The 23,241-nt window shown below is 37.9% G+C and overlaps 1 protein-coding gene across 3 annotated transcripts; it reads right to left on the bottom strand.

The window, feature by feature from the left end:
* Window positions 1-1,060: 1,060 nt before the first annotated feature.
* On the bottom strand, window positions 1,061-22,612 carry KRIT1 (KRIT1 ankyrin repeat containing). 3 transcript variants are annotated; one of them, XM_057432626.1, is made up of 17 exons: window positions 22,513-22,612; window positions 21,463-21,581; window positions 20,837-20,996; window positions 19,432-19,524; window positions 17,609-17,738; window positions 15,376-15,619; window positions 14,984-15,099; window positions 14,421-14,564; window positions 13,205-13,361; window positions 12,819-12,926; window positions 11,081-11,237; window positions 7,603-7,754; window positions 6,785-6,951; window positions 4,598-4,685; window positions 3,186-3,392; window positions 2,767-2,883; window positions 1,061-2,302 (listed from the first exon to the last, which is right to left on the bottom strand). In XM_057432626.1, the coding sequence occupies exons 2-17, from the start codon at window positions 21,562-21,564 to the stop codon at window positions 2,234-2,236; spliced, it is 2,211 nt and encodes a 736-aa protein (XP_057288609.1). In that variant the 5' UTR covers window positions 21,565-21,581; window positions 22,513-22,612; the 3' UTR covers window positions 1,061-2,233. The 3 variants fall into 3 exon arrangements, with proteins under 3 accessions (XP_057288609.1, XP_057288610.1, XP_057288611.1); XM_057432627.1 differs by lacking the exon at window positions 22,513-22,612 and having other exon boundaries at window positions 20,837-20,980; XM_057432628.1 differs by lacking the exon at window positions 22,513-22,612 and having other exon boundaries at window positions 20,837-21,035; window positions 21,463-21,516.
* Window positions 22,613-23,241: the final 629 nt, after the last annotated feature.

The following is a 23,241-nucleotide window of genomic DNA, read 5'->3' as shown; positions in this document are numbered from 1 at the left end:
GGTTGGCCCCACGCAGTGACGCCGCGCGGGGGCTGCCGCGGGCGAGGCAGCACCGCCCCGGGACCGGGCGCTGGGGCGCGGCCGCTGTGAGGGAGGGCAGGGCTGGGCCGGGCCGCGCCTGCACGGCTGTGTTCCCGAGGGTGCGTGTGCGCCGCGGCCCTTCGCGCTCCCAACGGAGGTCCTGAGCTCCAGGCTCCTCGGGGTGGCCGTGACCGCCTCGGTGGCCCTAGCGCCTTCCTCTGAAGCACGTCTCACGCCTGCGGCAGCAGGCTGGGGGAAACGCCCGTGGGCAGTGTGCGTGGGGGTGGTCATCCCCCTGTACTGGGCACTGTTTAGGCCGCGCCTCCAGTAGTGTGTTCATCTCTGGTTTGCCATGACTAACGTTTTCCAGTTTTCTTGATGAATTCCCGAGTTGTTTCAGAGGTGCACAACCTTAATTTGTAGTCACCATGGGCCCCTTGCTATGACCGCCTCTTGCCATCTTCCCACATACCTTGCAAAGGTAAGCCTGTTACAAAATACTGGTCTTTCGTGGTAACACCTGCTTGGTAAGACATACTGCTGGGTGCAGTAATAAACAACAACAAACATTACTTGTTGCAAACTATTTATTAGGTAGCAATAAATAAGAAGTTAGCAGAAAGGACTATACAGCAGTAAGGCATATTAATAGTATTGTTAAGTATGCAACTGACACATTTTAACATACTTCCTGTAGTTTTCTAACAAAGTGCTATGTAGAGAAGTGTATTTCTGATGCCAGAGCCAAGTGATAGCCAGGATGGCTGCATTACGAAGGACCTGTTTTATTATTTACCTTAAAGATAACACTCCATGAAGAGTTACTGGTATTTATGCCAGTGAGATTTAAGTAAAAAAGTATAGCTTGCTAAGAAGATTACAAAATGTCTCCTGTTTTCTTAACTGCTTACTACTTTTATCTCTTAACCTGCACTTGCTAGTTGTAAGGTGTAAAGTTACTACACAAGAGCACAGCTTCTAACATTCATTTTTGCTTTTATTTGAAAACTTAGAGGCAAGTGCTAATTTTGTTTAAAAAAAAAAAACTTCTTTACAAAATATTGCACACTAGTTTAGCATGCAGTTTACGTGGAAGAAACAGTCAAGTGCACTTAAAATCCTGAAATACAACCAGAAATTTTGAAGAGTTGTGTTATGGATACTATTTTAATGTACAAAGATATGTTTCAGATTGCATAGGGTCCCAGCTCATTGAGACCCAGTCCTGACTCTGCATAGACCAGGCAGGTGCTTACCAACTGTGTCTGACTTCCTTGGAATATAAATCTTCATTTCTGCATCCTGCACTGCTTGTAGCCTCAAGAAACTTAAGTAATCGGTAGGAAAATTAGTTTTAACAGAAATAACTTAGTACCTCCTATCTGAGTTTTTATTACTGCATATGTACTGCAATCCAGGGTAAGATTTATTAAACTTTCTGAAGTCCTCTGAGTAAGATTCATTTGTAAATCTGTACCTCCTTCTCCTCTATATACACATCTTATATTGCACAGCAAAAGTAAAAATCCATTATTTAAAAAACAAACCAACCCAAGCATGCTAAACATTTAATATGGCTTCTGAGTGATTTAAAGTTATTTCCCTTTTGACATCCTCATGCAATATTTTAGAATAAATATGAATATAAAGTATGAGAAAGTTAAGACTAAACCCAAAGCCAGCTGTAACATTTTTCAGAAATCAAATAAAAAGCAAGTTTATCAAAAGTAGTTGCTCAAAGGTCTAACTGGTCACACTTACCAACAGCATCTTAAAAAAGTGGGTCTACAAAATACTGTAACATATACAGCCTCCTAGATGTTCCACAGAACAACATGAAAAGTACATAGGTTAACTGAGACTTGCTTAATGGCACTGGTTCTCCCATAGTCCTATGGGAACAAAAGCCTTACTTGATTCATGTGTGTCCATCTCAGTCAACCATTTACATTTCATTAGCTTTATTGGTTAAGCTCAAGCCCTACAATAGCTTATGTATGAACCACAAAAATATTTATAAAAATAATAGATACATTGTATAGGTTTTTTTAAAAAATAAACCATGCAGCTTCTGTACAAAGTTAAAAAACTGTACAAACTGACTTCTGTATTGTGTAAAATTCATGTACATGGAAGCCTTCTGTTATGAGGAGACATAAGTTGGTTTTTGCTTCGCCATCAGATGCAGTTTCAGAACTACTGTTCATTTCCATCATTCATTTCTTTCACTTGGCATTAACTGGCCATTTAATTTCATCAAAAGTTTCACGACGAGACCTGCCTTTATAAAGGTATAAAATTCTCTCAGCATTTTGGAACTGTGAGGGATCAAGTGTATGACAAATGCAACTAGATAAGAATAGTAAGTTAGAAGTTGCATTTTAAAAATAAGGAAAATAAACCCTTGATTTTTCTCAGCTATCAGGAAGTGCTTTTTAAAATACTCAATCACTTCCCCTGTAACCACCTTAATACATAGGAATCAAAAGCAACTACTGTGAAAGTATGCAAAATACTCAAAGGAGTCACAACACATGTTAACATGGCATATTACCACCCATGCAGGCTACGGTAAACCATTTTCCTTCAGGCACCCCCAAACACTATCAAAAGTTGCTGGATTTACAGGGGTGCAGCTTAGGCTTCTTTTATCCTGTACAAGGGTGGTCAGTCTCAAGAGGAGATGCATGCATCTAGTTTAGGAAAAATAACTGAACATGAACAATGAAAAATTACAATGCTTACCTGTTTGGTATGCACAATAAAGCTCATTTTGTTTTCCAAACTGTGGATTTGAAAACATGTATCTCCATCACCCAACTGCCACATAAAGCAACCATACTTGAGGCTGAGGAGTAAAGCCTACAATGAAATGTAAAAAACTGTCATTCAAAATATTTACAATACTTACACCCAGAACTTTGCTTCGTTCACTTAGACAGGATTCTGATTTTGTATATTCCACAATCCAGTTGTAGCTTATAAAGGAGTAAAGTGGAAAAATACAGGACTTTCTATTAGTAGTGCCTTATGAAAATCTTAAAATCTTTGAAATCTTCACAGTCAAGTTTAAACGGTTGCATGTGAAATGACTATTAGCACAAAGAATAAAAGAGAACAGAATTAAGCTTAACAGTTATTACTGGCAGTTCACTTAAGCTGACCTTTGTTTCCATGTTGAGGAGGTGCAGCCCTTTTACATTTACTCCTACATATACTTTAATCACTTTATGGCTACTTGAACTTGCTTTGGTGAATATCTGTCCTGTGAAAAAAGCTGCTCCGTAAGTAGGAATTTCCCAGCAATTCTGCAAGAACATGCGCTGAAGGTGGTGCATCTCTTTACTTACACCTTCGCTGGTGCTGAGATTCTAGAAAGAAAAGAACAGCAGCAATCAGTAAGTCTTCAAACAGCTGTGGTTACTTGAAGAACATCCACTATTTAGTGGAATTCCCACCAAACGCATGTTCCCAAAACACCTCCCCAGCAACCATTTTCCTACATCTACACTAAACACACACAGAAAGGCTGAAATGCCAAAAGAGACTGAGTCAGAAAGCAGATACCTGTACGAGCCTCAGAAACATGAGCCACAGACACCTAACCTCTGCAGGGCCTCAGAGTTTTGCCTCTCTCAGCAGTATGCCAGACTCATCATGGGTAAACTACATTTAGTATCACTCATGTGATACTAAATGCATCTGATACTAAATGCACACCCCAAAATAATGGCCTAAGAGCAGAGGTCAAGAAAGCAATTATCATTCTTGCATACTGTCTGATACAAGAAAGAGTAGAAACTACTCCTCTATGTGCTCTGCTACACCATGGTCTTAGGAAGACCAATATGATCCACTCCTTCATCTGTATTAGAAAGAAGAGGAATTATCCGCTGGTTTCTGACAAAAAAAAAAAAGTGTAAGCACCAAGAGAAAGTTTATGATTCCATAACCTCATCTCAAAAGAGGGACAAGGCTGAAAACATTCCCTGAGTGCCTCTGCAGTGTTCCCTGGCAGCTACCTTTAGCGACGCATGTCAGCCAGTACTGTTCTCACTCTGGCACACCCCACTTTCCCCACATTTTTTTATGTTTTTTTTCATTAATTCCATCTTCAGGTGCCCCTGGCCCCCTGTGGAATCCACAGCCCTCAGTTAGATGTCATTTACAGAAGTAGCCCACATTTACAAATCTGGCTCAGTTAACTGCTCTAGTCAAAGGAGTTTGTGTGAGCACGTGGACATCAGCAGCATTATCAGATCCCTACCATACCAGCTACACTGGCAAACAGACTTTGTGGATCTATTGCTACAAGTCAGAGTAGAATTTTTTACATGTATGCCTGATCTGGCCCCAAACACTGAAGATAAATAGATGAAAATCATATTTACATCTAAAAACCAGATCAACTATAGTGGAGCAAGACAAACGGCATTCCAACAGCCCATCCAAAAATTAGGAGCATACACATTTCCAGCTTTATATACTAGTATTTTTTTCATTAACTGACAACCAAACAGTCAAAAAAAAAAAATCTTTAAGACAGGATTTTCTACTATGTGATTACTTGTCTCACCTTGTATTCATGAAGTATCCTGTTTGTCCAGTGAGGAGCTTTACTTTTTAGTTTAGTGATTGGTACTATAGATTTAAGATTTTCTTCACTAAGAGAAAAACAAAGCAGAAAAATAAAGTTTTCTTCACTAAATAAAGTAAGGAGAAAGAACAATGTCTGCCAATTTGTATCTTCAAGTCTATTCAGCTAGACAGTCAGCTCCTACTCTATCTTGCCTCATTAGGTGAAAAGCTAAGTCTTCCTAAGATAGAGTGTAATTCTCAATTAATGGAAATCTAGCTTTGTGTTACGCACTTTGAGTGTACCACAGACACAGCAAGGAGAGGAAATGCTGGCAGCAGAACAGGCAAGTCTGGTCTTGATTACAGACCAGTTTGGTGAATTCCAATTTGGAAGCCAAAATTATATACAAACAGCCATTCACACCAGCACATCACATACTCAGAAAAGATGGCACCTTATACTCTTCCTTCCCTTCACTGCTGTATCAGCACCAGTGGCTTCGCCCAATTAATTTCCGTATGAAAATTGTATATTACACAACACGAAAGTGGAGCTGTTTATACGAAATGCCTTTTTAAAAACAAAAACACAGACAAAAAAATACCACTAAAAGGAAGACTTTACTGGTTTGCTTTTATGCACAATGAAAATAGTCTCAGAAAACTAGTGATGCAACCTATTCAGTAATTTTTAAACTGTATTTGGCAGTAACTGCATGTTACACCAAGCAAAAAACCCATCAAAAGACAATACATCCAGATCTTTGAGGTCAACGGTACTCATATACACAACAGCCTGGATATATATTTTTGAAATGGCAAGTCTTTTAATAAAGATTTATGTTGATTACAAAAAAAAAAAAAAATCAGTATCTTCTTCTGAAGAAGAAGTCAAGGTATTTTCCAACATCTTTATTTGAATACAAATGGAAAGCATGCCCAAATGTCCGTATTATCTGGCCCAAACTACCTTTTCCAAGTAGTCCTGTCTATAGAGTCACAGATTTCCACTGAGCAGGATCAATGCAGAATCATACTGCTGATTTGCCTCCCTGCAGCTGCTGGGATTCAGCACAGGGTAGTTTCATATTAAGCACGTCTGTGTTTAAATGCACATTCCTTCAGGTGGGCAGTCCCATTTAAACCCAGTTCTCTTCATGCTCTATCTACCAACTGTGTAACTGAAGGACTCAGCAGCTGAATCTACTGAACACCCCACACGGAAGTTTTCCAGTCAGTGAGCTCATTCACCTGGCATACTCTGTAATGGTACAGTCTCTACACCTAACAGAAGGAAGACAAAGGAATGAACAATTGCAGTCAATATAGCCAGCCCTTTCAGAGGCAGCCCCCACTTACATCAGAGTAACTGTAGCAGAAAATGCACCCTGATTTACTGATGGTGGAGAGCACAACCAAAAAACAGCAAGCCAAGACACCTCAGTTGATGCTGTGAATGAGAGGAGATGAGAAGTATAGTAGCATTCCACAATACCACAGCTGCTGTTAGATGAATGAACTGAGGTGGAGATGGTGGGGAGTGAAGATGCATGCATTAAGAGAACTGGAATCCTGATGTGCTCCAGATACTGATGTAGAAACGTACATGGGAGGAGGACAAAGCCATATCCCAGAACAGCTCAGCTTCTGTTGTGCTGGCACACAGACAGCAGGAGAGAGAAAACCACCATCTGGCAGAGCCCTGCTAGTGCTATGTTTCTGACCAATTTAGTGTAGCAGTTCACACACAAATGACAGAACAGAAATAGTATCTCTGCATGGCCTGTCCTCTTCAAAGAGGGAGGAAAGCCAATCCCAGAAGTTGGTCTAACTGGACATAGTAAGAGTTTTCTTCATCATTGTCCAAACATTCAGTCCTGTCAAAACCCTTCAATCATGTGAATACTATTACTCATTTTTTGGCATAAATGTATCTTGGTATAGACTTACAGAATACAGAACTCTCCATCCCTCTGCCTGGGACTACAATAAGTAAGATTAAATGTTTTTCAGACCCCATGTCCAGCTTCTGTTAATGCTACAAGGGTTATGTGGTTACTGTGAACTGTTGCTCAGTGATGGAAAAATAATAAATATACCTAAAATTTGAGAGTTCCATAGTAAACACTATCTAAAAATACTTTATCTAAAACCATAATTTTAAATTTTAAATATATATACTTACTTTAGAAAGCCCTGTTTATGTTTCTTGCTCTCATAATTTCCATAGACTATTTGTAGAAGCAGACTGGCCAGTGTGATCAGCTTGGCATCAGGTGATGTATAGAAACCTTTCAGTAAATTGTATCTGGCTTCATCAAAAAGGATAAGAATAGCCAGTGGATCCTCAATCTGTTAAAAAGATTTAAATATGATCTATTTGTAAAAGCACATGATCTTATAAACTGTATATATATATATATATATACACACACAAGCTATAATTACAGTTCCCCACTGATCCAGAGACAGAAAACAAAGAACTGAACCTGCCTAAAGTATACATTTTACTAATGCTTTGTAGTAGAAAAAAAATAAGTTTCATTAACTTAATCCAACGCTTCATTGATCTAACACACAAATTAGAGGCGACTGACATACCATGCCCAATCCAAAGGTTCACAGAAATACTGACATCTGTGTTTTTTTTCTCTCATGAATGTATTTTGAATAATATGTTTGAGTAATTCCATTGAAATTGACCTATTAAATATCTGAAAAATCACTTCACAGGAAGAAAAAGAAAATTGGGCAGGTTGGTCTTAGCCATATGACAGACAGAGACTGAGAGATACAGACTTACGATAAACAGAACAGTTGGGAAGGTGAGAGAGAGGGTGGGAAGGCAAGAAGGTGGGAAGAACATGAAGACTCTGTTACAAAAATGAGAGGTCAGGTTTAAATAAGTTTGGAAATTACTACAGTCATTAACACATAGCGTGTTGATCACCAGAGTGGCCTGACTCTGACCATGATTTCATGCTACCACTTCCAAGTGCAGACCTTTTTTTCTATTTCCAGTGGGAGTCTCACATCTCTTCTCAGGAAAAGCTGTGAAGTTTCCCTTTGAGGATCCAAGTTTGTCAGTTCAGTGAATATTTCGGGCCAATCTCGAATATGCTGCAAAGGCTTGTGATACGGCTTCAGCTGGAGGCCTGAAAAATAACAGGTTGGTTTTTTTTAAAGAAAATAAACAGAATAACCCAGCATACACACACATATATACATGATTATTAAATGCTGCATTAAAACCAGAGTATTTGAAACAGGACTCATTAACATTTCACTCTGTATTTTCTTAACTGTTATATATAAAAGGTTTTGAAGATACAGATTTATTGACAAAACTCTCAGCATCAATTCACTAAATGCACTAGTGATGAACCTTCGTTATTTTCAGCTTCTCAAGAGTGAAGTGGTATTTAAAAATTTAATGGAATACCAAGATGAAACTTAAAACAATAACAAACCACTAGAGACTGTTCTCTCATTTATTGTGGGAGAAATACAAAGTCCAGTAATCTTATTTTGGGCAGAAAAATACAGATATAGCTTTTCTGATCAACATATTTTCTATTTTGGGGTATATATAAACCATAAACTTCTCAGAACATGCTTTTTTTTTAATCTGTAAAACATCTTGATTTTTTAAAGGGTACAGTCATCCAATGTTTCATGTTCTCCTGCATACGTGAGAGCTGAGAAATTAATACAGAGCTTTTGACTACAGTCCTACTAGATACATACATTCAGTTACACTCATTTTGTTACCCTGCCTGTCCTTGTGATTCTTGGGTGGCTATTTTCTAGTAATGAGGAACTAAAAGGTTGTATCTGCCTCATCCTCACTGCTCTGGCTTTTACATTGTGACATTTCAAGTACATGAAAAAATTCAAATAACATGTTATAGTGCAACATCTTTTCACTGAGAATAATCAGTTCACTCAATTCATCCACCTTACATTCAAACACAGAAAAAAAATTATCTGTCCTACAAAGGAGAAAACTATGGTCTTTACAGTGGTACACAAACTGCAAGAAATACATTTTATAATGAAACTTGTCCATTAGTTGTTTGAAGCCATAAATCAGAAGCCAACTCATTTTCAAACTTATGCTAAATATCCAAGGAATTACTTGGGATAACACAAATAATGTATCCCCACAATTGCAAAGGTAATACTTCAATGATTTGAGTAAAACATGACATCCTATTTAGAAAAGGCACAAGCAGCAAGACTTAAACACTCAAACACTTCCTTTTCTTCCAGATATTAACAGCTAAGTTTAACTGGAGGCTACAGTAGTCATGTGACATACAGGGAGAAAAAGATTTAAAAAGCATGAAGAAAAGATTTCCTGCAATATTTACAGATTAAAAAAGCAAAGTAACAATGAACAATGCCACTGTAGGGGAAGTTTTACAACAGTAAATAAAATTTTAAAGGCAAGGCTTCTGTATTAATGGTACTGTCACAGCATTCTACCAGACCTGAATTGTGCTTTGTAAATGCACTATAATGTGTCCCACAGTTATGCTGCTGCAGTACTGTTTATCACATTTTCTGACAAAACACAAGTCGGAATCATTGACTCTTCTGTGGTTTGGTTTATTTTTTGCCACATATCTCACACTACAACAATCACCTACTTTTTATTTAAATTAGAAATATAAGAAAAAATAAAAAAGGAATAAAAATACATGAAATGTAGTAATGATGCTTTGCATGAGAATTCCCTCCCACCTATTATAAGGATGCTGGGGAGGGACACTTCATTACAGACTGTAGTGCTAGGACAGGGGATAATGGCTTAAAACTTAAACGAGGGAAGTTTAGATTGGATATAAGGAAGAAGTTCTTTACTGTAAGGGTGGTGAGGCACTGGAATGGGTTGCCCAGGGAAGCTGTGAATGCTCCATCCCTAGTGGTGTTCAAGGCCAGGTTGGACAGAGCCTTGGGTGACATGGTTTAGTGTGAGGTGTCCCAGCCCATGGCAGGGGGGTTGGAACTAGATGATCTTAAGGTCCTTTCCAGCCCAACTATTCAATGATTCTATGATTCTGTATCTGAAAACTCGTTTACCAAAATCATTTTGGTGCAAAACACACAGAAATTCGTATGATTAAAGGACCTAATGGAAAACAAAACAAAACACAATACCACCAAACAAAAAACCCTAGAAGCTATCAGGAGAACTGGCTACCCTGGATTTGGAGAAGGCTGCGGTTCTACATGACTTATTTGCCTCGGTCTTCACTGGCAAATGCTCTGACCACACCACCCAAGTCTTGGAATGCAGACACAGGGACTGTGAGAATGAAGACCTTGGGCCCACTGTAGGAGAGGATCTGGTTTGAGACCATCTTAAGAACCTGAAAGTGCACAAGTCCATGGGACCCGAAGAAATCCATCCGCGGGTCCTGAAGGAGCTAGCAAATGAAGTTGCCAAGCCACTGTCCATCATATTTGAAAAATCATGGCAGTCAGGTGAAGTTCCTGACAACTGGAAAAAGGGAAATATAACCCCCATTTTCAAGAAGGAGAAAATAGATGACCCAGGGAACTACAAAGCAGTCAGTCTCACCTCTGTGCCTGGCAAAATCTTGGAGCAGATTCTCCTAGAAGGCATGCTAAGGCACAGGAAAAATAAGGAAGAAGTTCTTTACTGTAAGGGTGGTGAGGTACTGGAATGGGTTGCTCAAAGACGTTGTGAGTGCTCCATCCCTGGCAGCGTTCAAGACCGGGCTGGACAGAACTCTGGGTGGCATGAATTTAGCATGAAGTGTCCCTGCCCATGGCAGGGGGGCTGGAACTTGATGATTTTAAGGTCCTTTCCAACCCTAACTATTCTATGATTCTAACAAACCAACCAGTAATCATCTTTACTAGTTTCAAACAGGTTAAACACTGGTAAAAACAACTACATGCATCCAATTTCAGAAACTCTGGGAAGAAAAATACCACCAAAATAAGGGTAAGTTAGCAGTAAGGAGTATGTCAGAAAAAGTGAATGGCAGTGTGTTTGTGACAGCAAAACAAAAAGGCAATCTGGACCTGCTTCACCTCCCCAAATGAAATACATTCTAGATCCCACAGTGATGTGGGCTCAGACCTTTTAGAGGTACCCAAAATGGTGGCTAAAATGAAGCAGCTTTCTATACCTCTGAAAGCACAGTTGGCAGACACTAAGCTGTAAAGGCTGACAGTTGATCTACTGGAGGAAAGCTTAAGCAGATGGAATAGAAAAATTTGTTTCACTGACTATGTAAAAGATACAAAGAATGAGATGTGTATTAAGAGTTTAGATACGTATTAACTCCTGAAGGATGGCTTTTAAAAGCAGAAAGAAAGAGGTTAATAGCGAACAGTCAAAGAGCATGCTTCCCATTTTCCTTAGAAAATACTATTTTTTCTAAAGGCAAGAAGTAAAAAAACCTATGATAAACTCTCAAGTATAATGATATTCCTTGTTACTTACTGAGGTTTTCAGAACAGATCCAGATAGTGAAGTATTGCTGAGTTTCTTGAGACAAACGCATCCCCTCCATTATCTGCTGTACAGTAGTATTGTTTCCATGTTTCAACTCAACGGAACGATAAGACCCATCCATACGATAAATACGTGCCTTTTCATACTACATAAAAATTAAAACATTATTAAACAACTTGTTAAAATCCTTTCTGTTGGTGCTTCTGGAGAGAAAAGCAATTTTACCATACTGCGGAGAATAAGAACATAGCACAACTCCTGCATATTTACTATTTATCAGAACTGCTTGTTTCATGTCCTACACAAGTCCTTATACTGTTCTTTTTACCGCAAGAAAGACCTTATTGATATTTTGAGGACTTCATTTCTGTTGAACTTAAAGGCAAGTAGGCATTTAAAGCTCCCTGAGAGATTTGGGCTCAACTGCCTATGCATAGCCTGAAATGTCCACTTCACTATTATTGACAAGTTATGAATTATTCCTTTTTATTAGACTATACTAAAAGACTTCTTAAAGGGAAACACTACCCTTTATACAGAGCCCAGTACAATAATAATACACTCTCAATGAAGATCTTTTGCAGTTCTGTAACAGAACTCCAATAGCCTTCACTGAATTGCATGTGGGCTCAGAGTATGCCTCCTGAAAGACGTACTTAAACATAAATCATGTGCTGAAAGCATATACACACAAGTCATAAATCTATGAAACGTCTTGTTTTCATCTCTCTAACAGGTTAATGTTTCAGCTGCTTGAATCAAAAAGTTGCAGGAATCTGTTATTTCCCTTCTTCAAATCTACTCAGTGGTCAAGAACTGATTCCTAAAATCTTCTGGAAAGATTAATGCCTTGGAAAATGACAGCTTATTGAAAATGAGACTGGATGGAAAACAGTCTGGTTTTGCTGCAGTAGTCACTGTGACTTCTGTTTAACTGTTTGTTTTTTTTTTTTTAACATTTTAATTCAATAGTAGTAAGGGACAACACAGTATCACCTATTATGCTGTGAAATCTACTTGAAATATGTGTATTAGTGTTTTAGAGTCATTAGACACACATCTGCCGTTCCATCAACTGCATAAGAAGATCCCTAAAATACAGGATATCAATTCCTTCATTAACTGTTTTGGAAGACTCATTCATACACAGTGAAATTCAGATAATTTAAAACATCTTGAAAAATCGACAGGTTTACTGCCACCTACCTACAGAGACACAAATTACACCTGAAGTCAAAAAAAAAAAAAAAAAAGAAAAAAACCAAGAGGTTTTATCTCATTTGGCTAATTTTAAATCTACTTCAGGATGAAAGGAATCGCATCATAAATTTTGTTTACTCTCCGGCTAGATCTCCACTGACTGCCAAGGAAGCTTACACCGACTAAGTGATGTAAAGCTTATTCTGCAGAAGCCTACATTTACCCAACTCCTGTTTAACAACTTGTAAGATGACAATGCAAAGAAAGCTGATGGTTGCATGACCAAAAATAGACATAAAATCAGTAGCTGATGTGATGCTCCTACAAATAAAATATCATGTTTGAAATCTTAAATGCATTTCTTGAGCAATAAACATAGAAACATTTAAAGACACAAACTAATTTACACTAACAATTTCAGTACACTGCACATTTCCAATAACAGCTATACATGAACCTCTCTCTTCTACAAGTTTAGGTGTAAATTAAATACAAACTTTAAACAATTTAGAAAATAAGCTCATACAGGCTTATTTATGGCTTCCTTCAGCAGTTTTGCAGCTTCTTCCCACTCATTTTGTTTGTTCTCTTCACAGACATTCAGTGGAGATCTTCCTTGTTGATCAGTAATGTGCTATAAACAGAAACAGAAACACCAGTAATAGTTTTTGCTGGAGACAGGTAAACACGCACACATTTTTTGAGATAATTAAAATCCCTGATCTTAGTGCTCAAACACTGAACTGACAGAAAATGGGAAAAGTAGCAGTAATGAAAAATAGTTAACCATTATTTTGTAATCTCTCAACAGTATCAGTGTGCTTACACACTGTGATCTGGACAAAACATTCCACATACACACCTTAGCAGCTGTTGCTAAAACTGCTATTTCTATACACAAACAGAACTTACTCTGTCAATTTCTGGATGATTTAGTAGAATTTGTACTATTTCAGCATGCCCACCTCCAGCAGCAAAATGAAGAGGAGAACTGAGCTGGCCGTTCAAAAGATTGGGATTGCACTTCCCCTTCTCCAGGAGCATTCGAGTGGCTTCAACTTTTCCATACCTGAAGACAGGTTTAAATCGGAACAGACACAGCAAACATGTTTTTTCAGATAGTCATAAATATGGAAAGTGTATTTCCATGCTCTAGAGTTTTCAACTTTGAAATGACACCAAAGACAATGGAACTTTGGTGAGTTTGTAGAAATTAGTATCAGTTCTGTACTTCTTTGGTAACCATTGGTCTAGTAACCATTCATTGGATTCATTACAGGCAAGCCAAACCTTGCTTTAAACTAGCTAAATTTGGGTAGTTGCAGCATTTAAGTAATAGCAAAACAGAGTTCAGCCTTGCCTGAAAAAATCCCAAAACATAATCGTGTGAGAATCACAGTAAAGCTTCTGATTGTCATGCAGATGGATCCCAAGGACTCTTAAGCCTCACACTGGTAAATGTTGCATGTACTACCTATGCAAACTTTCTGACAAACACTAAAAATCAAGTAAGTTGGGTTGTGGGTTTTTTTATAACCAAGTTTGATTTTCATGTTATTCGTATCATCAGACTCTACAATAAATGCAAAGACTAACTTGAATAAAGATAAAACAAAAGCTTTCTTACAACTGAGGAAAGTTCTAAAGCACTTAGATTAAATCATCACAGAGTTATAGTCAGACAAGTTGACCTCTGTAGACCACCTAGTCCAACTTCCCACTCAAAACTTGACTGTCACCAAAACACGCTGTACTGTAAAACTGCTCACAGACTTTAACCAACAAAGACTGTAAAAGTTACCACACTAAACTAGACCTAGTATCTGCAACAAGAATTAGAACAGGTGCTTCAGGACAGATACAGAAGGCAAGAAGTGTTTCATGATACAATCTCCACACCTGGTCTCCTCTGAAACCATTCAGACTGCAATTACCTCAAAACCTGAAGCAATCTTTCTCATCAGAAAGTTGACACTAACATAAATTAGAGTCAAAGTGTAAAAAGTCTAGAGAGGTTCTGATTTCTCATTTTTTGAGTCTGTATAATAAATTACAGAAATAATTTACACTAAAGAATCATGACAGCAAGAATATATTTGATTGGCAAAACTATATTCATCTGACTCACCAGCATGCATAATGGATAGGTGCCCAGTGGTCACTGTCTAACTGATTAACAGAAAACTTTTTATCCAGAAGGTGGCTTAGTAAATCAGAGTCGCCTTCACAAGCACTGCGATGGAGAGGGAAATCATCTACCCACTGGTGTTCCCTATGAATTAAAACAGTAAACATGAGGAAAACACAGTTCAGAAGTATTCCAATAGTTGAGAACACTGACTTCTTTAAAATTAGTAATATAGCACTAACTACATGAAGAATAAAAATGAAGCTCATGCAGTTAAATTGTGCCAGTATTCATACAACTAGATTTTTTGTCATGCAGTAGTCAAGCCACAGCTGTATTCATTATGCTAAGAAATGCTTCTCTAACATTTACAATTTAAACCTTTCTTGATCTGTCCTTTAATTGTTGTTTCAGTACATAGAGACTTCAAACAAAATATTTTTAAATATGTATTTATACAGTAACGTCCCACAGTAACAGGAATCTCATTCTGATCAAGTCTACCAAGTACTACTGTCATAAACAAAATTATCCATTAATGAAAAAGTAATGTAACATAATACTTGTCCTCCGTGACACTGCTCATGCTACGTTGCCACTTTTCTCTTTTAGGAATCTGAATCTTTGAATAGTCTGGGGCTCCAAGACCAAAGTATGGATTTATTACCACTTTGTCAACCTGCAAAGACATAATTTAAACACAACTGAAAAAGTATCTTCCATAGATTTTGCTGAACAATCCTCCATCCAGGCTGGGTATTCTCTTGAAACCAAATTTCAATAGTAACATTTTATAATTAAAGAGAATTATGTTCAAATGTAAGGATTTGAAAACCATTTAGCAGTCACTGTGCAATAAAGAATTCTGATTAAACATAAAGCACATATTTGTATCAAGTAAATGAACTGTAAAACTGTGTGTTTCATGAATATAAAATGAAAATATAACTCTTACCCTATTAGTATACTGAAGGTCAGAGCCAAACAAAGGATTATAGATACACATATCTGCTTTCTCCAGGGCCAGCATTTTACTCTTTATTTCCAGGGCAGTATAACCCATGTGCAGTGAGCTCTCTGTTTGACCAGGTTCTGTAGCATAGGCAGGGTTTATTACATTCGTTTTGATTCTCTCAAGAGGAGATGGTCTGAATAAAGCTGGGATGGAGTGAGACTGGGTGTGCCGCTCATCCAACCACCTGCAGGAGAGAATGGGCAAGTAATTAATTTTTGGGTAGAAAAGGACTATTTTGGTCATGCCTGCCCATTATTCTGTTTAATTAAGGGCTGCACTTATGATAATCGGCCATTTCAATAATGATTATTATTATAATGTGTACAGCCAAATTTATAGGACTAAATTAATCCTCAAATGTGAATTTTTTTTTTAACCAAATGTAGTTAAGCAAATACATTTGCTCAAACATATTTCCTGACGACTCTCAAAGAAAATGAAATTATAAGCTAAGGTAAGAGTTTAACACTGGTTATACTCAAAACACTTAACCACACTAACATGTCACAATTTTGCTTACTTTCAGTTTATCAGTATTACTTCCCTCAACATACAAATTTTGAAATAAAAAGCAGTTTTTTAAAGGATGAGTTGAAGTTTCAATATCTGTGCTTCTAATTCACGTGTTTCACTAGGGAGAGACAGGAAGAGGCAAAAAATCAGAAGGTCTCCTTCACATTTGCCTTTTCACAAAGCTGTGAAGGTTATTCTTTTAAGTATACTCCTACTGACAGTACAGAAGGGCTTTAGAGCCCCCTTACTCTGAGCTAGTGGTCAGCATGGCATACCTGCTGTATTTTTCCTGCCAGGAAACACAGGGCTCAGGACAAGTTATTCATCTCAGCTTTTGGATAAATGTATTTTCACCAAATTGCTAAATTATTTTACTTAAAAAGTGCCCAGTTCAACATTACACTAAGGACCAGGTTTGTATTTAGTTTTTTACACATTCTCACAAGCTTTGAGTACAGAGCATGTACTCTGCTAGAATACAATAAATTCCATTTAGTGATTTAGCCTGGAAACACAGTAAGTACATGCCTTGGAAAGATAGATCCACTGACAGACCACTTGGATCCACTGACAGGCCACTGTCCCAGAACCACATGTAAGCACGGCAGAGCATGGCCTGTAGTTCAATGCATGTGCTTAGGCCTGGATTTTTAAGTCCCAGATCCAAGCCATCATGTGCTGCAAAATCTGTATTACCTTCACTTACAGTCCTGCTAGGAAGGAGGACTGTAAAACTGGTCATTACACTATAAACATCCTCTTGTCCCTCTGAAGTATTTTCAGGCATTTTCTCTACATAGTTGGTAAATAGGTTAGTTATGGCAATTTGAATCTTTGGGAAGTGCGTTTCAGACTACATACATAGAGAATAATCAATATAAAAGATTTTTTATTATATTTCCAAGGCTTCTCTCATAAGGCTGTAAGGCTCATAACACATTTTAAGCAGAGATGGTATACATGGAAATAGCAAAATTCTACTATTAAACTGTAAAAATCCTGCAATTTTAGGTAGTAGCCTCTAACTTAGAATTTTTCATTAGTCTGGAGTTTCAGCTAACTTCATTAATGCAAATAAGTTCATACATAAGTATGTCTGGTATTTCTTTGTTAAGGGTACCTAAGAAAGACTAAAAGCTGCTTACATATTCAATTTTCAAACTACTATAAACCTGGCTAAACAACTAATCACCTTTCTGAAAGTTAATTCCCTACTGCAAATTCATTTGTATGGCTGGGAAAGATACACTCCCTTTCTATAAGGAGGTTTAATTTAAATGCAAATCTTAATGGTATACAATTAACAGGGTATTTTTAATATACTCTGGCAAATACTCTTAAAGATGACAATTATGCCATTTACAGAAGATTAAACATTACTATTTTATGTGGTTTTACAAAACATCCATTGTAAGCAGGAACCTCCAGAAAGACACTTGATTTAGATAAGCACACCACTCAAGTTTGCTAAAAAGATTTACAGAAAGAGTTTGAAATTTGAAGTCAAGGTTTCAGCTTCTGATTAACATGAAGAAAATAACATAGTATCACAATGACTTCCTTCTTAATCACAAGAATGCTATAAAAACTGTGTACTACATCTACAAATTATCTTGTTTAACTTCTATTTTAATGTATGTTTACAGATGGCATTTCTTACTTATCCAAGGCAATTAACATTTTTGCAGTAAGCGTAGCAAAATGGGTGCTGGATTCACTGCAGACTCTCATGATGTCTTGTAAACAATAGAACACAGGGCATCCAGGGCTGTAAGCGTATTTTGTATTATCTAAAAAGGAAACATTCTTAAGACACATCAAAGAGAAGAAAAATCATATTTTCCCTTCTGCAACTTTGTAGTTACACATTCATAGCCAACTGAGAGCATATTCTAACTTTAGACTAACTTAATGCTTTCCAAATGGCAATTACAGTATCACAGTATGCTAGAGATTGGAAGGGACCTCAAAAGATCATCTAGTCCAATCCCCCTGCCGGAGCAGGAACACCTAGATAAGGTTACACAGGAATGTGTCCAGGCGGGTTTTGAATGTCTCCAAAGAAGGACACTCCACAACCTCCCTGGGCAGCCTGTTCCAGTGTTCTGTCACCCTCACCGAGAAGAAGTTTCTTCTCAAGTTTAAGTGGAACCTCTTGTGTTCCAGTTTGTACCCACTACCCCTTGTCCTATCATTGTTTGCCACTGAGTAGAGCCTGGCTCCGTCCTCGTGACACTCCCCCTTTATATATTTATAGACACTTATAAGGTCACCCCTCAGTCTCCTCTTCTCCAAACTATAGAGACCCAGCTCACTCAGTGTTTCCTCATAAGGGAGATGCTCCACTCCCTTAATCATCTTTGTTGCCCTGCACTGGACTCTCTCCAGCAGCTCCCTGTCCTTCTTGAACTGAGGGGCCCAGAACTGGACACAATATTCCAGATGCGGTCTCACCAGGGCAGAGTAGAGGGGAAGGATGACCTCTCTCGACCTACTAACCACCCCCCTTCTAATACACCCCAGGATGCCATTGGCCTTCTTGGCCACAAGGCCACAGTGTTGGCTCATGGTCATCCTGTCGTCCACTAGGACCCCCAGGTTCCTCTCCCCTACACTGCTCTCTAACAGGTCGTTTCCCAACCTATACTGGAACCTGGTGTTGTTCCTGCCCAGATGCAGGACTCTACACTTTCCCTTGTTATATTTCATCAAGTTATTCCCTGCCCAACTCTCCAGCCTGTCCAGGTCTTGATGGAAATTACATCCAATCCTTAAGTAACAATTCACAACTCAACAGGGTAGCCTTAAAAACTGTCAAGTGTTCAGTTACTTTTCCATCAGTGTGATCAGATTCATCTGAGGAATTAATATTAAAATGTATACTGCTGTCAAAAAGAAGTAGGACTCAGGACTAGAAGAGGTATTTATATATTGGCAGTTACACAACGGTATTTATTTGATAGCTTTTATCCCTAAGGCCTATCATTAATGCAAAAATGAAGGTTTCCCCAAAATCACAGAGGCATTTTCTTGAGGCTTTTTTTTTTTCCTCACAAGCAATTTACTTTGCTTTCTACAGATTTAATTTACCATTCCTTATTCAAACCTGTTTACAGACTTCAATAAGCATTCTTCTCCAAGTAAAGAACAGTGAACTGTATAAGATGTCTTTCTCACACTTGCATTCAGTAAATTCTTTGCATGTTTTGAAACATAATCAACCGAACAAACACAGCTTAAAACGGAACTGTGCTATCGTTACAGAAACGAAGGCAATACATTACAAACAAGGGTTTTTTTCCTTAACTTTAAGTAACTTTTTCAAGTTTTCAAGCATACAGAGAGAGGTTTCCACCTAAATGCAACTTTTAATGTTTAAAATACAGAAAATGTCATCTATCATATTCATAAAAATTCTTAATAAACCTTGAACTAAACTTCTGCTAAAATGGACGCAACTTCAGAAATTATGCTCAACATTACCTTTCACAACAGTTGGAACAATGTAAAGTGATGCCTCCTGGCCTGCCTTCTCCCCATCAAGAGGAAACTTCTTCATTAACACTACACGCTTTCCTAGCACAGTATTAAAAAAAGACCAAAAATCACTGATTAACCAACAAAACAAACTGTGTAGAGTTGGCTCTGAAAGCTCACCAAATCTAATCTTCCTAATTTCTAAGAAGAAAAAAATATTGTAAGATATTAAGTAAATCAAGCTAAGAAAATCTACATACATACCCATTAACATGAAAAATTACATGACTGCACCCCTTCTTTCATAGCAACTTTTCTATACCCCTGATGTTTTGCAGCTTTCACTCCCCAAACCACCTATCTTGAAGTAAAACAAGGCTCCTTCTGAAATAGGAAAGCACAGCTGCGTCTCTATTGCGTGTTAGGGTGAATGCTTTTTTCATATAGGGGTATGACGGTATCTTCCATGTTATCCTCCCTTTCACCCTTACAGAATTCAGCATTTTGTTTGTTTTTCTGACCTCAACTACATTTTTTAGCAGTGGCCGTACTACGCTGTGCATATTAATGCTTGGGGCCTCTGTGCAAGTCAATTTAAAACTCTCTAAACTGTGTAAGAAACAGATTTTGCTTTTACGTGGTATTCCTCAATGTGTATTAAGGCTGTTATCTTTGCTGCTCAACTAGCTTTATTAGGTCCATCCAACTCCAGTCATTGCCACCCACAACATTTATGCAGCGAGCTGTTTCTTTTCTAAACGGTTAGCACTGCATAGTCTTGTCCGTGCTGACAACTTTCCCAGTATAACTTTGCTTACAAAGCAGAGATGAGGTACACACACGCAAAAAAAGCGCTTTAGTCAGTATGGTTTATACCAATCTGGAAATTAAATGTGCTGGGTAAAACAATTTTGTCAGCACAAGCATGAGGTTCGTTCCCAGAACAGCTATGCAAAAACAGTGAAAAAGAAAATGTACTAATCAAATTATATCTGTAATACAGTTATGTCAGAAATACTTTCATTTAAATACTGTCTACTGAATAATGCTGTCTTTAGAACAGACTTTAGAGGTGATCAGTTCACTAGTTCATATTTAAGATAAAATTAAGGATTAAAAAGCTACTACAATCTGGTTTACCAAAGTTCAGCCGTAAATCTCAAATTGAGGTGAAGAAGTAGTGAAGACAAGCAAAGTTTCACTTTATAAAGCAGTTATAGAGCTGGAAGTAAAGGGAAACAAAGGTTTTAGCTGTATAGTTGCAATTTTTTTTTTTCCCCATGAACCTCAAAACATACTTTATTTTTTAAAAAACTAATTTCACACTTTTGCATAACCTTTCCACACCCATTTAATTTTAAGAATATTTTTACAGAGCTATCAACAACAGATGAGATTAAAATGTTTTTACCTTTAATACCCTGATTGGCTGGTGAAATTGGTTTGGTGGCCTCTAACACATAATCCAAGATGCTCTGGGTTATCTCAGTGCCTCCCTGTAGTTTAGTTTCCAGCAAAACTTTCTTTCTTTTTTTCTTTTGGCCTTCAATGGGAACTTCAAGCAACAAAATCTTTCAAACAATAATGAAATCAAAGGAGTTTTAGTACAACTGAAACAAGCACAGAGGTTTGTTTTGTTGTTTGTTTTTTTTGGGGGGGCAGGGGGAAGAATGGGAGAGGAATTATTGTACCACTATAAAAGCAGTAACAAAATTCAGGAAGTACTGAATGTGGAGAAGCAGGATGGTGAAGTCAGAATGACCTCCTTAACTGTAAGGTTAAAGACAAAAAGACAAGGCTGCACCCTTGTGCTGAGCAGCCCACAGGGCAAAACGCCCAGAAAAGAAATGAAACACAAAGATATTTCAAGACTGCAAAGTGTTCAAATACCATAAAGATGGGGCAATGCATAGCAGGTATATGACATACATAGACATTATTTAAATACTCTTATTGTCAAATTTAATTTTCTGCTACAATATATTTACTGTAATTTATTATTTTTGTAAGTTAATAAATTAAAAAATATAGTTTTACTTCATAGGATTTAGCTCGATATTCCCGAGAATTCAGGCTAGCAGTATTTTTTGGACGAATCACAGCAACATACGCATCTCCAATGCTTTCTGGGTTTCCCATCTCTCCTTCTTTTACCACTGGAAAGAATGAATAAACAGGAAGTAAAGGGCCAGTTGATAAAAATTAAAAGAAAGATAATCCAACAGCGCACTGAACTTCAGGATGCAGGAATCCTGCCCACCAATTCTTTCCGTTATTCATTTATTTGTCTTTAGCTGGGGAAATACCAGCGGTTGCTATAATTCAGTTTCCTTTTAATGAAAGGGGGAAATCCTATATCACACAGATTTAATACAAATAATCCTGTTCTCTAACCCACTTTTAAAATAAAAATAATGGTTGGGTTCTTTTTCCAGTTTGTAACTATTTTTCCCCAATTTGCAAACCAGACAAAAGGCCAAAGAAATTTAGCACTCTTAAAAATATATGAAATTTAAAAAAGAAAACCATTCTAAAGTGACAAGCACTGTAACTTACAAAAGCGCTGTAACAAAGGACTGCATTTCCGAGTTCCACAGGGATTTCAAGAAAGTACCTGATTTTCCAATCCCTTCCCCAAAGTAGAACACAATCTCTACAGCCCAAGTAACTAAACCGACAAAGCCACGCTGCAATATGGATTCATTTACTTTGTTTTACTTCAGTGGGACTGCAAACTTCATTTAAACAGAGTTTTTGAAGGAATACATCTTCAGTTTTTGCAAAAAAGGGCAGAGGTTTTTAGATTTAAGGTAAAAGTTCACTTACCTTTCCGTTTAACCCAAAGTGACAATGCCTGCAATTATAAAACTTCATGAAAACGGAAAAGGGAAACCTCCTACAGCTAAATCACTTCACTTATCAAATTTGAGGAAAAAGGTCTTATCTGGCCATTAACACCTTCCAGGTAATCATTGTCCTCATATGCAAATAAACCTCCTTTCATTCCACATCATCAAACAAGCACATACTTTCTGCAGTTTAATCCCTCCACAAGATATTTAAAGTTACTGTTTCTAGCTTCTTCACCTCTTCTAGGAGAAACAGGTCTTCAGATTCCCATGCCCCTAGTCCATCCAGTATTTTTGCTGGGATCAGACTATCTGAAAACGTATGAAAAACAAAACAAAACAAAACACACAAAACAAACAAAAAAAAAAACAAGAACCCAACATAAATAACAGCATGCACATTTTCACTTTCAGTTTAGATAAATGCATTAGTTAGATGACTTAACGATAGTATGTAAACAGTAATGTCCAAATAGAAGCATCTATTGATTTACATTACAGTAGCATCTAGAAACATAAAATCAGCTGTGTCCCGAGTTGTGCGAGATCATACTTTGGGTTATTATAAGTTTTGAAAGGAAGAAGAAACAACCATCCCTTAGAGGCAGCTGTGAAAGGCATGCTTTCTTGGTTTCCTTAGGATATATAGGTTTGGGTCACAGGCTTGAGTGGAGAAAAACTGCACAGGGAGGGTGGTAGGTTACGATGGGGCAGGTGAACTCCCTCTGATACTGCCATGCCTTAAACCCTGAGCGGGGTGAGGATGCTTGGAAAGGTAGCCCAGAGAGCTGCGATCTAACTCCAGAAACCGAAACAGAGAATGAAGAGGGGTGGAGTTGCAAAGATGTGACAATAAAGATGCCCAGCTTCAGAAGGCAAAATGCGTCCCCGTTCCAGCGGACACAAGTCTGGAGAATATGCGTCAGCCGCCGCCGGCCCTCCCCGCCTCCCACACCCCCGCCGCTGG

Source organism: Pezoporus wallicus, unplaced genomic scaffold, assembly GCF_028554395.1.
Source record: "Pezoporus wallicus isolate ANWC-B61680 ecotype Strahan unplaced genomic scaffold, APGP_CSIRO_Pwel_v1 scaffold_2584, whole genome shotgun sequence".
Classification (NCBI taxonomy): domain Eukaryota; kingdom Metazoa; phylum Chordata; class Aves; order Psittaciformes; family Psittacidae; genus Pezoporus; species Pezoporus wallicus.
Note: the sequence above shows the minus strand (reverse complement) of the source record. Positions and strands in the feature narration are given on the sequence as shown.